Raw genomic sequence first — 14736 nt, forward strand, 5'->3', positions numbered from 1 at the left:
TTTTCCAGCTTCTGAAATGTGAGTATTTTCTGCTTTCTTTTTTGTTCTTTTTGTTGTTAGTTGCAGCACTATTGAATGTGTTTTAATGTAATTGTTTCGCCTTCTCTCTGCACTCACGATGGTCAGAGACGTTACTTTTTCTGAAAAATAGTTGATTAAGATCATAGATGATGAATGAGTGAATAATAAGTCATAAGGAAAGACGCAGCTTGAGGATTTCCACCTCAGTCATAGGAAATATTGATGTTTTTCCTCAATTCACGATTAACAGGATAAAAGTAATTCACCACGATTAAGTTACTGTAAGGGCTTTTAATCCCGATAAGTGATTATATTGCATATTGTACTATATACATATAGTATACATATAGTGTATATATATATATATATATATATATATATATATATATATATATATATATATATATATATATATATATACTGCCTAACCCAAACCACAGGTTACTTATTGTACCAGACCAAACCACATTCATAACCGTTCTCATCCAAACAGTGTTTACATGCAAATGAATAATCTACCTTTGTTTAAGAAATGCTGTGTCACAACTATCTGTACATTGACAACATGCAAACACACATTGCTGATGGAAGATGTATAACAACATTGATTTTGATTTATCTAACTTAAATCCTGCTGAGGTTAAATTCCAGCTTCACATACAGAAATGTGTAGATGCTGGATTTTTGTTTTGCATCCGTAAGAGTTTGAGAGTCTCAAACCTTTAATATATCCAGCTATGGGAGTCCATGTGATTTGAATATATGATGTTCAAATCAGCAACGGCAACGTTCATCAAAAATGAATGTACAACTCTTGAATTATAAATATTGTTTTTATTTATTTTTCCAGCCATGCATCCTAACACGATACTGTGAGGCTTCTCAGTGATTCAGTTCATACTCGTCATCTTCAGTAGTTCCATGTAAGCAACTGGACTTTATGTATCGTGTAATGTTAAACGTATAATAAGTGTATGATGTGGCAGCCAAAGGTGGTTCACTCTGCTCCGTTATTTGACTAGAAATATTGGATTGTGATGAGAGCTGCTACCAGGGGATTCTGTTGCCCTCAAAGTCCAGAAGCATCCCACTGTCTTTGTTGCTAAGTGACGGCATCACACTGAGCATGCTCAGTACGCTGTCCTCGGTGGTCATTGGAGCCTGAGGACACGAGTAAGAGGAGTCAGTTAACTCTTAAAATGATGTAAAGGAGAGCGTAAAGGAATTGTGGAGCTCATTCATTCATTTTTTGCAGCATTGTCATGTTATCCATACTTTTATAATTAATAGGTTGGACTATTGTAATGCCCTTTAAGTTTAAGTGACAAACTTCAACTTTGTCACCAGGCTTTTCATACACAGCTGATTTTAAGGTGCTTTCACTCGCATACAAATCTCTTTCAAAGATCTTTGTTGATACTAAAACAAAACACATTTTTATTCAGACAAAAATTACAGTGACACAGGAGGAATTTGCCTTTTAATTGGATGTTTTCTTTTCACTCTTCTCCCTGCATGTTTTTGAAACCAGTCTAATACACACTTCCCTTACTATTTTCTTATTTATCCAATTATACATCTTTTAAAATGTTTTATTAGGCAATGTGAGTTGTATTTTATGTATAAATGGTGCTATATGAATGTATTATTATTGTTATAATTTGAATGATTTTGTGAAATGATAGTTTAACAACCATTTTATTTGATTTTTTTTATTTACAGTGTATTCTCTTCTATTCTACCACACAGTAAGGAAGTCACTGGTATTAATCCCAGTTTGACTGAGGGTTTTTCCATGTGGAGTTTGGAAATTAGCTGCATGCAAAGCAGCCATCGGCACATGTGTAAATAATCAAATGAATGATGGCTGAGTTCCATTCCTGGCTGACACAAACTGATCTCAGCCATCATTAATGTGATCACTAACACCTGTGATGGGCTGAAACTTCAGTGTCGTCTAATGGTGAAAATCAAGTCTTATCTCCATCACCTCACCTGTTCTCCTCCCATAGCAGTGCGCACCCAGCCAGGGTGGATCGCTGTCACCAGGATGTTGTGGCTCTTGAAGTCTTCAGCTTGACAGCGAGTCAGCATGTTCAGCGCCGCCTGGTGACCAAACACAGACATTTATATGAGGTAAGTGCTTCCTGAGGCCACTCATAAAACACTGGATTGGAGGCAGATGCTGTTTGTTACTGTTGATCACAGTCAGTCCCGGAGACTGGCTGAGGTGCGTTGCAGGAGATCATTTTTGGCTTCCCAGATCAATTGGCTAAGACTTTTACTGCACATTTTTATGTGTAGTAGATTATACCTCGAAATATTGCCTGATTTACCTCTTCAGAAATAGTCACAGGTGCTATAGAAATGGTAGTAAAAGCAGTCGGTCAGAAACATTTTATGACACACTCATGTCACAGTTTTTGTCGGGTCACAGTGGTTTGTCATGTGTAAACTTCCCATAAGGAACGTTTGGGGAACTGAGAACTGTAATTTTGAGTTTGGTCTACCAGAGTGATTTAGTTATTTAACGATTCTGCAAACCATGGGAAACTTTCCATTTGTACATTTTGTACAGGAAAAGTGTTTTATTGTCCAAACATAGTGTCATAGATTCTTACACATCGGACCTTTAAGACTGCAACTCTGAAAACCTAATGTTGTAATCATTCCAGTGTGGACATGAAAGACAAATTATTCTGATTGATGTCCAGATTGCGGTCCTGCCTGGACGTCCTCAACATGACGACAAACAAACAAAAATAAGAGGATCGAATGTGAAAGACTGTGAATTTGTTACACCGGTTTAAACACTTCTTGTATTATGAATATTGGATCATAATTGTCAGGTCAAGTGTACCTTGCTGGTCCTGTAAGGATACATCTGTGCCATGGGGAAGGTCTCCGGACATTTCTCCATGGAGGAGATGAGTGTGGAGATGTTAATGATGGCTGACCTCCTGCAGGACATTTTATCACCTGAGACAGAAATATGTGTTATACATTAGACGGCTTTACTTAGCCATGCTTTTATAACAGTACATGTATTGACTTTTTTTAATACGATACAAAAACAGGCATATTTACAATGTTACTGTTGCCAGAAAATGTTGTATATAAAGTAATTATGTTTTATTTGTGGCCCCTTGTTTGCTTCATCTGTGTCAATGTGGCCCTTTAGATAAAATATTGTCGATAGTGTCTGCCAACAGATGTGTTTACAAAGATATAGACAAAAACACCCAAACTAGACCCAATGCTACTTTGGATTGGTTCAGTTTGATGTAGAGCAGTGGTGTTTGCTGGTCTTGGGGGGGATGTAGAGCTCATTTCAGGCTCACCATTTCTTATTATACATAAATTCTTACATAAACTCTGCAAACGAACAACTAGAACAAGGAAAAGCGCTAATTATGTAAAACTGAAATGCTATAATAGTGATTTTATTTACAGTGTATATGTACAAAATGAAAATTGTCTAGATCACGGAGCAAATAACACACCACGACCAGCTGTTTGTCTACACTTCCTTCACAAAATCCACACTGGTCTGAGGCAGAAAAGGTTCCGCTGTCGTGTTCGTTTCTGCAACGCTGTCAATCAAAAACTGGCTCCGCCTTACACACAGTTCCCCCGCACACTACTCCACTGATCCCCAGAGAAGCTGAGTGGAATTTTGCCACATTTGCCGCAAATACTTTGTTACTGTACTAGAGTACCACATTCAACTATCTTTGTTACTCGTTACTACCAAATAAAATCATTAGAAGAAGATGGTAATTCACACATCTTTCATATCCACTTACACGCAGCAACATGGGTTAAGTGTCTTGCTCAAGAACTAAGAACTGATCCCAACTCGCCCTACCTCTTTAATACTTTAACTTCTAAAACTACAGTACATTTTATATCAGAAAATTACTTTTAAGACTTAAGTACACTAAGTCTTTACACAAGACTGTGCTACGGGAATAGAAAAATCACGTAAGACGATCCGTCATCCGCGATAAACAACAGATTTTGAACAAACTATTGACACGTATTGAAATGTAAATACGACATAAAGCTGAGCTTCCATTGCTGTCTTTAGAGCAATCACCACTGGATGTAGGGCCCCCTGTGTACCGTGCACCTGAGGCCCCCAAGGTTTAATGGTAAAATGTCCCCCGTCTCTGAGTGCACAGCTGCACCACATCTTCCAACCTGGAATCAAAGAGTTTCCTCTGTGTTTCTATGTCTTCTGTTTTATTTTCCCTCTCAAAGATCTCTGTACAAACACGAGAGCCTTAATGAAATTAAAATACATTATGTTATTTTAGTTTATGGCGACTCTGTGGTGGAGCAGTGAAGTGTGCAGAGTGCAGTCTTTGCTTTCACACAGAGTGTATTAATATTCTCTTACAGTGTTCCTGATCTGTGCTGATGTTATTCAAAAGTACAACTTTCTGGCCTCCACTAAACCAGACCGTCCTGGAGAGCGTTATATTGACCACAGCTTTCCTTTGCTGTTATTCAAAGCATGTTTGCTGGAATCTGTCAGTCACTAACTCGGTTATACTCAGTGCCTTGTGCCCATGTTGGATACTTTCATCCTCCCAGTTCCATTACAACAACATCAAGGCCATGCACTGCTCTGCTCTTTTCTGTTTTATTCATCTGTAAAACATTGAATCAGAGTTAGGATGTGTTTGAGAGAGCTGCTGGTTCCCATAAATAAACACTTACACAAATGTATATGAGTCTGAGTTCAATCAGCTGCATCAAATAGCACGTAACAAGGAGCAGCCTGCTCTCTTAGTCAAATGTTGCTGTTTTACGTTTGTGTAAACCATGGGAAATGTTAGATTTGTGCATTCTGGACAGAAAAACATGTTTGAATGAGACGTTTTTTGGCAAATAGTTTCATACGTATCACACCATTGACGCACTTCTTAAGTGTTGGAGGGGAAATCTTCTCGCAAAGGTGGAGGGGATTGTGGTGAATGGGTTTTTTTTTAACAATGGGAATGTGTTTAATCGTCGGACATGTTGAGATCATGAGATTAATCCCAACATTTTGAGAATACAGTTGGAATATCATGTTGAGAAGCTACCAGTGAATACTGTATGTGTTTGTGGAGTTTTTGACCTGCTGAAACTCTCTTTTCTTGACTAGAAGCGGTAAAACCTGTCAACTTTTAACTCAACCTGTCGAGATTAAACTCCTCTGTTTTACTTTTTTTTTTTACTCTTTTTCTCTTTCAATGTCTCTCTTTAAGTTCAATGAACTTTATTTCTAGAGCACATTTAAACAAAACAACCAAGGTTGACCAAAGTGCTTTACAGAGTTAAGCACAGCAACATAAAATAAACATCAATAAAAATTGATTTTAGGTAAAATAAAAACATAATAAAATGGTAAAAACTACATAGAAATGTCGGGTTGACTATTCTTATCCTGAAGTGAAGGCCATAGAGAAGAGGTGGGTCTTTAAAATGTTAAAAGATGGGGGCAGATTTAATTTCCATGGGTAAATTGTTCCAAATTGTTTAAATTGTTTAGGGTCAGCTCCAGAAAAGGACCGATCACAAGTTTTTAGTTTGGATTTTCGCGCACCTAATCTGAGATAACAGCCTGTTATCTCAGATAGATAAGTAAAGTTCAGAAGTGATGCCAAACCTTTTAAAAACTTTAAAAAACAAGAAAATATATATATATATATTTATATATATATATATATTCTTGTTTTATTTATATATATATATATATATATACATTTATATAACATTTGTAGCGACCCTTACTTTTTTAAAACTTGGAAAAGTGCTCATGATTATTTATTTTTTATTTTATTTATTTAATCGAGCGGATTATCTACATGATTGATGACTGTCTGGATTCAGCGGCAGCTTCTGTGGAGCTGTCTTGACACGAATTGTCGAGATGGAAGACGACACGTCGGCTTAAACCTCCAATTTTATTCCAATTTATTCTCGGCAATACCGTTAGCATGTTGTACGTTTGTACAAAACAATATACATTATTACTGAGAGCAATGGGAAAACACCACAGGGCAGCACAGCCTCTGGCAAGTGTGAGCGTGGTATTAATCACCTTTTCTAAAAACAGCTAAACCTGGTTTTAGAAGAAATCCACCAGCAAAGCAGCAAAGACCCAAGAGCGAGAGAATAGCTGATGACATCAGTCCATATAAATGACAGATTGGTGAGAACCACCTTTTCATTTTACGATTGTTTGAGCTCAATAAATTGCAATGACAAAGCGCTTAACCAGACCTGATGCTTGTGTTTGTACAGTTCAGTGTAAAGTTACCTGGTCCCCGTTGCCTTGGGGCCCAAAGTCTGTTAAAATGATGGCAGCAAACCCCCTGTAACTCAATGTCTTTCCAATGTTTTCACAGTGTTACGGGGACATCCCTGTGTGCTTTTACTCTGCAACAACATTGTGGGGTTTTTATGGAATGGAAAGCTGAAAACACAGAATGTTTTCTTAACCCTGACCAGGTGATTTTTGTGCCTAAACTTTTATCATCACTCGTCATTACTTCATTTTAAATAAAGATGCCAGACTTAAAAACACAATAAACATGAGCACGATAGATTTTTTAAAACTTTCCTTTTGAGTGTTTCCTGACACTAACTCTGACCTGTCTCTGAAATCTGATCGCTGTCCGTGAATCACGTTCTTTACGATTACAGATTATTATCCAAGAAAATAACCCAGCCTTCCTACGATCCTTCATTTTTCTTTCCAGTGCCAAAGTTTTGATGGTTTGTTTTATGATGTTTTTCCTTGTGTGTTTTGCTACTCTATTTGAATTAAATCAAATCAATTCATTCTCTTGAATGAGTGAAATAAAAAGACATTTACCCTCACCAGACGAGTCTTTCTCTGCTGCTCTCTGGAGGAGCGGCAGAAACATCTGAGGAGAGAGACAGGTGAGAGTTGTTGATACTGTGTCACAGAACAAATCACATCACAAGTATCATTTTTCATAGCATTTTTAAAGTTTGTTCGATGTTATCGGAAAGTTTCTGTCATCACAGAGATTTGAATGATGCATCACACTGCTTTGACCAATAGTTTTTTTTTTCCATTGTAAGCAAAGCCCGTCTTTGTTTTTCATTTCAGGCTGAAGCACAAGCGGCTGCCTGAAGCTTGGAGGTTGCAACCACAAAACATAAAACACAAGACAGACTGAAACAACGGATACATGGAGAAGTAAAACAAATATTGTTTAGTATCAGTGTTGTAGTGTGATGCTGTTTGAGCACTGACTCCTCCTCTGTCTGTGTCTGCATCGTTGAGCGAGAAAATGTTGGACGAACCAACCTTAGTGAGGAGAAACGGTCCAGCCACGTTGGTTTCATACACGTCCATCATGTCCTTTTTCCCAGTGTCAGCTAATGCAGCAGGTATAGGAGGTTTGTTGATCGCAGCATTGTTGATGAGGAGGTTCAAACCAGCGTCGCTGATACGCTCACTCACAGTGTGGACGGCAGCTGAGATACTGTCCTCGTCTGATGTGTCTGCAAGTGGACATGCAACAGAAAATATTTGCTCACAGACTCAGAGACGTGTGATTCTCCAGATTAAATATAGTGGTTCAATGTGAAGTAAAACAATGTGGATTAAATGATGGATTGACTCTGTGTGAAATGTCTTCTGGAAAATTTGGGACTCTAAGAGTGAGGCACAATTATTTCAGGGTTTTTTTCAGGCTGCTCGTGGGCCACATGTGTTTGTTTTTGTTCATGAATATATTTTTTATTGTGAATTATATATGGTTTCTTGTTAAGAAATGTCTATTTTCTACAAGTAATACTTCACTTCTACAAGTAATACTTAATTTCTATAAGTATAACTTCACTTCTACAAGTACAAATTCACTTGTACAAGTACTTAATTAAGTACAACTCAACACACAGGCCTCTGCTTTTACTGCTTCATTCTAAAGAAACTGCTGCATGTATCGTTGTATCACTCGCCTGTCTTTTGTCTTTGGACTGTCTCTGTCCATCCAGTCTTTTTTATTTCCACTGCTTTTAAACACTGCTGCTGTCTTTGTGCTAAAGCAGGTGTTGAACAGGTCTGACAACTGAGTCTAAATCAGGCGACATGTAACGGCACACCAGCTACTCATCTCAGGCACTTGTGATAGTCCCGCGCTGTCTCTCTCTACCAAGACTGCTTTGCTCCCTGTTTTCATGTCCTCCTCTTAACGTGTAAGTAGACTCTGCTGTGTGTGTGTGTGTGTGTGGAAGCTTTGAAGTTTGATTGGTGACTTCACCTGGGAGGAAGAGCATAAAAGCCAGGCGGTCTCATTTGACTTTGTGGAGGTGTCAGTCTCATCTTTAATGCTGCTCTTTTCCACTTCTATCACTCCATACTCTACCATGTATTTCACTTTTTTCATAAAGATGTTTTGCTAAATCTAATCTTTGGAACTTTTAGTTCTGAGGTCCTTACACTGAACTGCACTGAATGACTGAATGAACCATGCAGACCACTAAGGTCATCAGGGTCAGGTTTGCTCTGTGTCCCCAGAGCCAGGACAAAACACAGGAAGGAGACTTCAGTTTTAATGCCCGAAATATCCGGAACAAACTCCCAGAAGAGTGCAGGTCTGCAAAGTCAATTCACTCTTTTAAATCTAGTCTGAAAACCTACTTGTTTGCCACTACGTTTAAATAAAAACACAATTATCATCACGGCTGCACCTACAACTTCGAGTTTCTTTTCTCCCCACTTTCTTTTACTTCTCTATTCAAATGCTTTTATTGTGTTTTATTATACCTTTTATTTCATTAATGCTGCTGCTGCTGCTGGATTTCTCTTTCGTGTTTTATTGTAAAACACTTTGAAACACCATGAATTCTGAGATTAAAGTCAGGAGTATAAAAAAATAAAAAATAATAATCTTAATCTCAGAATCCAACTTTAATCTCAGAATTCTGAGATTAAAGAATATATCAGAATTCTGAGATTAAGATTATTTTCTTTAATCTCAGAATGCTGATATTTTCTTTAATCTCAAAATTCTGATATTTTCTTAAATCTCAGAATTCTGACCTTTACTTTAATCTCAGACTCCTGACTTTAATCTCAGAATCCAACTTTAAGAATTGAGATTAAAGTCAGAAATAGCCACATTTTAAAATTTCCACATGTTAGACATTGATAGAAAGTTTAGAAATCACACTTTCAGAATCTGTAAATAACTCAAAATGTCCCACAGCCTACGTGTTCCTGGTTTTTCCATGGCTGGTCACATTAATGTCATAATTCTGAGAATAAATTCAGGATTCTGAGAGTAAAGTCATATTTCTGAGATTAAAGTGTTATCTTTAAGATAGTTTTTTTTCTTTCCTTCAATTACTATTACTCTTCCGTAGAAATGCCTTCTAGTTGAAATGTGCTCTATAAATAAAACGTGTTGTATACTTTAAACATTAGTTAAACACATGCAAGTGTAACAAATTATTATCACACCACTTTATGGATTCTGAACATGACACAAGCGCGCGTGTGTTTGATTGCACAACAAGTAACGACAGGCGTCTCCCAAAGCACATTTACTTTGCATCAACTAAGAAGCCCTTTGAAGCATTTTTAATGACATGTAACAATGTAATAGGACATTCTTCGAGTACTTTACAACTCTAGAGCTGACAGGGCTCAACATACACTACACCAGATTTACTGCCTCATATTTTTGTAGAAAAACACACTAAATTTCATTACATGTCCATTACATGCCAAAAAATGTTTAGGAGCTGCATGTTTGCTGAGTTCCCACGAACGCTGCTGCGCTGTGAGGCGATTCTGGCACAGTGGGTCGCAGTGGACCATTACATGTTGCATACGGGCCTGTAAATCACCCCCCCCCCATACACAACTACTGGCAAAGGAGGCGAGGACTATAAAAGGGTGAATACATGCCTCCATCTACCTCTCAAATAACTCCATTTGCTCCAAAAATATGTGGAAAGTCTTGGAGAGCTGGGTTATTAAATCACCGCCATTCATACTATGTTTCTTTTCATATCCATATGTGCAGTGAGCCAACAACACTACAGGGGAAGTCTGTACTTTCTCTTTCTCCTAATAAAGAACACAAGCCCACATAGTGTGAGTTACTTAGTCTCGACCAACAGACCTGGACATTTACCTGGACAACAAGCGCACACGTGTTTCCAATCATATTTTCTCCTCTTTTTACTACGGAACCTACATTTTTCTTTTGCATTTACCTGACGTTTTAATCCAAAGCGACTTACTGAAGAGGAATAAGCTATATAGAGGAAGGATTCTTGGCAAGGAAGAGGTGAGATCCAAGTGCAGAAGGAGATCCAGATCAGATAATTTTCCCACTTCAAGCTGGCTTGATTCCAAGCCTCACCTTTTCACTTCAGCGAGCTGTGTACCTGTCGTCTTGCCTCATCACTCACTCTCTGCCAGTTCCACCTTGTGTTGTTTTGGTTTCAGTTTTTTTTAAACTCATTAAACTGCATTTAGCTTACTCAATCTTGTACTTCTGCCGATCCTGTTTTAACCCCACCTCTTGCTCCAGTTGTTGCACACATGCACGCACACCTTCTTCTTCCTTCCTGAAAGATACAGGGACTATATCTCTCTCTTTATAGGAGTTAATTCCCTCTCTTGTTTTTGTTGCAGGAGCGTGAGCCAGCAAACATAGTGTTTGCAGACTTTAAGGTCCATTCTACGACATTTAGGGGCGGTTTTATTATCATAAAGTGAACTGTACTAACCCAAGGTTATGTTTGTTTAAGTGCAACCGCTCTATAGTAATTGTTTTGGTTTCATGCGTGTTCCTAAGGCATGGCAGAGGCTGCCATCTCGCTTACATCTCGCTACAACGCCCCAACAGACAAACAAAAGCCAGAGTGTATGTGTGTGTGCGTGTTTTGGAGTACCATGCAAATCAAGCAGAACAACATGGTGTGTGTGTGCGTGTGTGTGTGTGTGTGTGTGTGTGTGAAGGCCACCGTAGTTTCCTGTGCTTCCTATATGGAATATTAGGTTACAAATGGACATTTAAGCAGGTATAATTAATAAAGATGTTTATGTGGATCAGTTTTCATTGTGACATGTCGTCAGTGAGAGTAAGTCTCTGCATGTCAGGCTGAGGAAGGGTGTGTACTTGGGTCACACACACACACACACACACCACTGTCAACACTGGCAATGTGTCAGTGTATCATATGACAGCCCATTAAAAAACTTTCACTTTAATGTTTCCCCTTATTAAATGTCCCTGTTATTTATGACCAACCATTTACTAAATGAACCATTTTCCCTGTTTAATACGTTTCTATTTGACACAACTATGTGAGGGTGAATTGTGTTTACCTAGTTTGATTATAGTGATCTTTCCAGGATATTGAGTGGCGAGCTGCCTCAGGGCCTGGAAGGAACGGAGAGAGAAGGAATGAGAAGAGGATGCACCGAGACGAAAGAAATACACATGCATAAAGTGAGACAAAATGTATGCGTTCTTAAATTATACTTAACTTTAATAGCATGACATGACTTTAATGGATCAATGGATTTTGATGTAGAATTCTTTTTAACCTCCCACACACACAGATTATGATTGTGACATTAAAGCTCGGACACTTCCTCCAGTGCATGGGTTCAGAGTCCATGGAAGAACAGTTTACTCACTCACTTCCACGCACAGCACATGTATGTGTGCACACACATGCTGTGTGTGTATTGGCAGTACATCTGAAAAGTCATGACAGTCATTAAATGTAAAATGTGTCTCACCTCAGCTCCGGTGCCCTCAGGCTCTCTACAGCAGGCGTAGATGTGAGATTTCACCCCTGTCTTCTCGGCCAGTTGTTTGACCAGCTCCAAACCGATGCCTCTGTTGGTGCCAGTCACAAAAATGTTGCCGTCCAGTTTCACCGACATGTTTGCGGCTCTCTTTGAAAACCCCCAGCTGCTGTGTGACTGCTCTCTCCTGACATTAACTCAACATGTGTGAGAGTGCACTGTGGCTGCAAGGCAACTCCTGTGTGTGTGTGTGTGTGTGTGTGTGTGTGTGTGTGTGTCATGCACTTTATATACAGTAGGTGGATACTTTTCAAGAGGGCAGGAGTAAGCCACATGTTTACCATGTAACCTATTGCACATATTTTATACTACTGGACTTTTACCTCACTTTACAGCACCGTTTTACAGTTTTTTTCCCACATGGTCAAAGGAAGAATAAACTATTGTAGTCAGATTAATTTGACCCTTTATTTTTTCGATCAGTAGGAGTAGGGCTTTTATGGGCTTTTATTCTCTTTGAAGAGTGACTTTGATGTCAACCTTTTGTCAATTTTATTTTTAATTTCGATCCCAACTTCCTCTGTTGTTGAGGGAATGGGACGTGTCTCTCAGACCCACTGTTATCCATGGAATAACACATTTATCTCTGGAAATTAGTAAAAAAAAAAAAAGAAATTTTTTGGGTGAAGTGGCCCTTTAACGCTATAGGGGCAGACAGGGATTTAAGAAGCCCTTTGTCAGTGAGCAAAAACCTTTAGTACAGATTTCATTGTTTCACAACTTTCCAGAAATGTGGTGAGTCAAGACATGCAACATACCGTTTGCCCTCTACAGGTGCCGTTGGATAATTACATCTTTGAATGATGCGCCAAGAAAAGGTTGTTGCACAGAGTTCAGCCTCTTCCCCGTGCTCAGGGTCACTGTTGTGACGGAGAAACCTTGAGTGTATGAATTAATGTGTTCTTAATCGAATAATAATAATAATAAAAACATACAGTGCTGCACAAAACCCTTAGGGTTGGACGATTAGACTTGTTTTTATCAATGTTATAATAATATAATTATTTCTTAATCATTTTTCCTGGAACACGTCCAGAAAACACAGGAAACATAACACAAAAAAAAGGGTTAAAGAGTATTTAGTGAGTGATCTAACAATACACTTGAATATTAATGTTGTAAAATCTGTGTTTGTCCTTTTATTTAATATTGAAAAATATCTGTTTTGAAAAAGTGAACTCCTGGATATGTACATCTTCTATTAGTCTCTGTTTATATATCATGCACAGTGTGTGTGTTTATGTACAGTTTATATACATTAATAAACAAAGAAAGAAAGTGAGACAAAAGACTTTTAGGGGATAAAGACCAGAGGTGGAAAGAGTACTGAAATATTCTACTCAAGTAAAAGTACTTTCACTTAAGTACAAGTAAAAGTACTGGTCTAAAAATGTACTGTAAAGTTAAGGTAAAAAAGTAGCTTGTTTAAAATTGAGTAAAAAAAAAAAAAGGTTTGGATTCTTTCTTGTGTCAATGGGACACACATCTCACATGAATTGTTTTTAATTTTACAAATGACAGTGCTGACAATATAACATATGTGAACACATCATGTGTCAGTCAACATGGGTCAAAGGTCACAAATGCTTTAACTTTCTTTTTATTGCCACGGCAAATTACCATGGGTGCACTTGTTTTACACATGTTTTTACTTAGTAACGGATGTGATTTAAAATGTAGCGAAGTACAATACTTCCAAAAAAACATACTTACGTAAAAGTAAAATTACACATTTTTAAAATTGGCAAGTACCCAAAAAATCCTACTCAATTACAGTAACGCGAGTAAATGTAATTCATTACTTTCCACCTCTGATTAAGACTGAGACCAGTTCACTATATACAGTGTAATATTGCTCAGGCTCTAATGTACAGATATATGCAGTACACTTTTATTTACTTTTAATATTAGCAGTGCATTAGCAAAATTGACTAGACATTTCACAGCGTTAGCCTGGCTGCATTATAGATGGAAATGCTTTGGCTGCATTTCAAATAAACATTAACACAACATTAACGTTTTATTATTTGATTTTCCGTTCATATTTGTATCTGTGGAAAAGTACAGCTCCTGGAGTCAGAGATGTTCACCACTGACAACAAGCAGGGCACAGGGACTGTGTTTTTGGACTCAAATCGAGCAACAATAGAGTGTTAGCCGTCATATTATACCAAAGCAAAGCAGCCGAGTCGATGGGCTTTATACATTTCTAAACTTCACTCTCTCTGTGACACATCTCTGACTCTCTCTGGTGAGTGAGGGAGTGGAAAAGGAGTATGTGTGTGCAAATTCCTTCTTTGGGGTTTAGGAAAGCAAACTTTGTAAAAAGACAACACCGCTCCCAGATGAACACACACCTTTTGCCAGGAACTAAACTTTATTTGGTTTTAAAGGGGCGCAGAGGGGCTGTAGCTGTTATCACTGACAAAACATCTGAAGTACTTATGTTATTGGTTATATTTGAAGATAATATTAATGATGATAATAATGAAATAAAATATAAGCAGTCACCCTGAGTTCTCGATGACCCAAACAAGACTGAGTTTGAGACATTCAGAAAGTAACTCATTTGGACGACATACTGAACTATGACTTTTTTGAGTGATTTAGGACGACATACTATACTATGACTTCTTTGGACAAATTACTAACCTATGACTTGGATGACATACTATACTATGACTTTTTTGAGTGATTTTGGACGACATACTATACTATGACTTCTTTGACACATTTTGGACGACATACTAAACTATGACTTTTTTGAGTGATTTTGGACGACATACTAAACTATGACTAAACTATACTTTACTATAACTTTTTTGAGTGATTTAGGACAACATGCTATACTA

At 37.9% G+C, this 14736-nt stretch overlaps 1 protein-coding gene across 2 annotated transcripts; it reads right to left on the bottom strand.

Annotated features, from left to right (window-relative positions):
• Positions 1 to 835: 835 nt before the first annotated feature.
• On the bottom strand, positions 836 to 12095 carry zgc:158868 (uncharacterized protein LOC791147 homolog). Of its 2 annotated transcripts, none has more exons than XM_044018633.1 (7): positions 11816 to 12095; positions 11396 to 11450; positions 7355 to 7551; positions 6899 to 6944; positions 2882 to 3000; positions 2017 to 2127; positions 836 to 1182 (listed from the first exon to the last, which is right to left on the bottom strand). In XM_044018633.1, exons 1-7 carry the CDS (start codon positions 11960 to 11962, stop codon positions 1069 to 1071), a joined length of 789 nt encoding a protein of 262 aa, XP_043874568.1. In that variant the 5' UTR covers positions 11963 to 12095; the 3' UTR covers positions 836 to 1068. The 2 variants fall into 2 exon arrangements, with proteins under 2 accessions (XP_043874568.1, XP_043874566.1); XM_044018631.1 differs by having other exon boundaries at positions 6893 to 6944.
• Positions 12096 to 14736: the final 2641 nt, after the last annotated feature.

Source organism: Solea senegalensis, unplaced genomic scaffold, assembly GCF_019176455.1.
Source record: "Solea senegalensis isolate Sse05_10M unplaced genomic scaffold, IFAPA_SoseM_1 scf7180000017617, whole genome shotgun sequence".
Classification (NCBI taxonomy): Eukaryota; Metazoa; Chordata; class Actinopteri; order Pleuronectiformes; family Soleidae; genus Solea; species Solea senegalensis.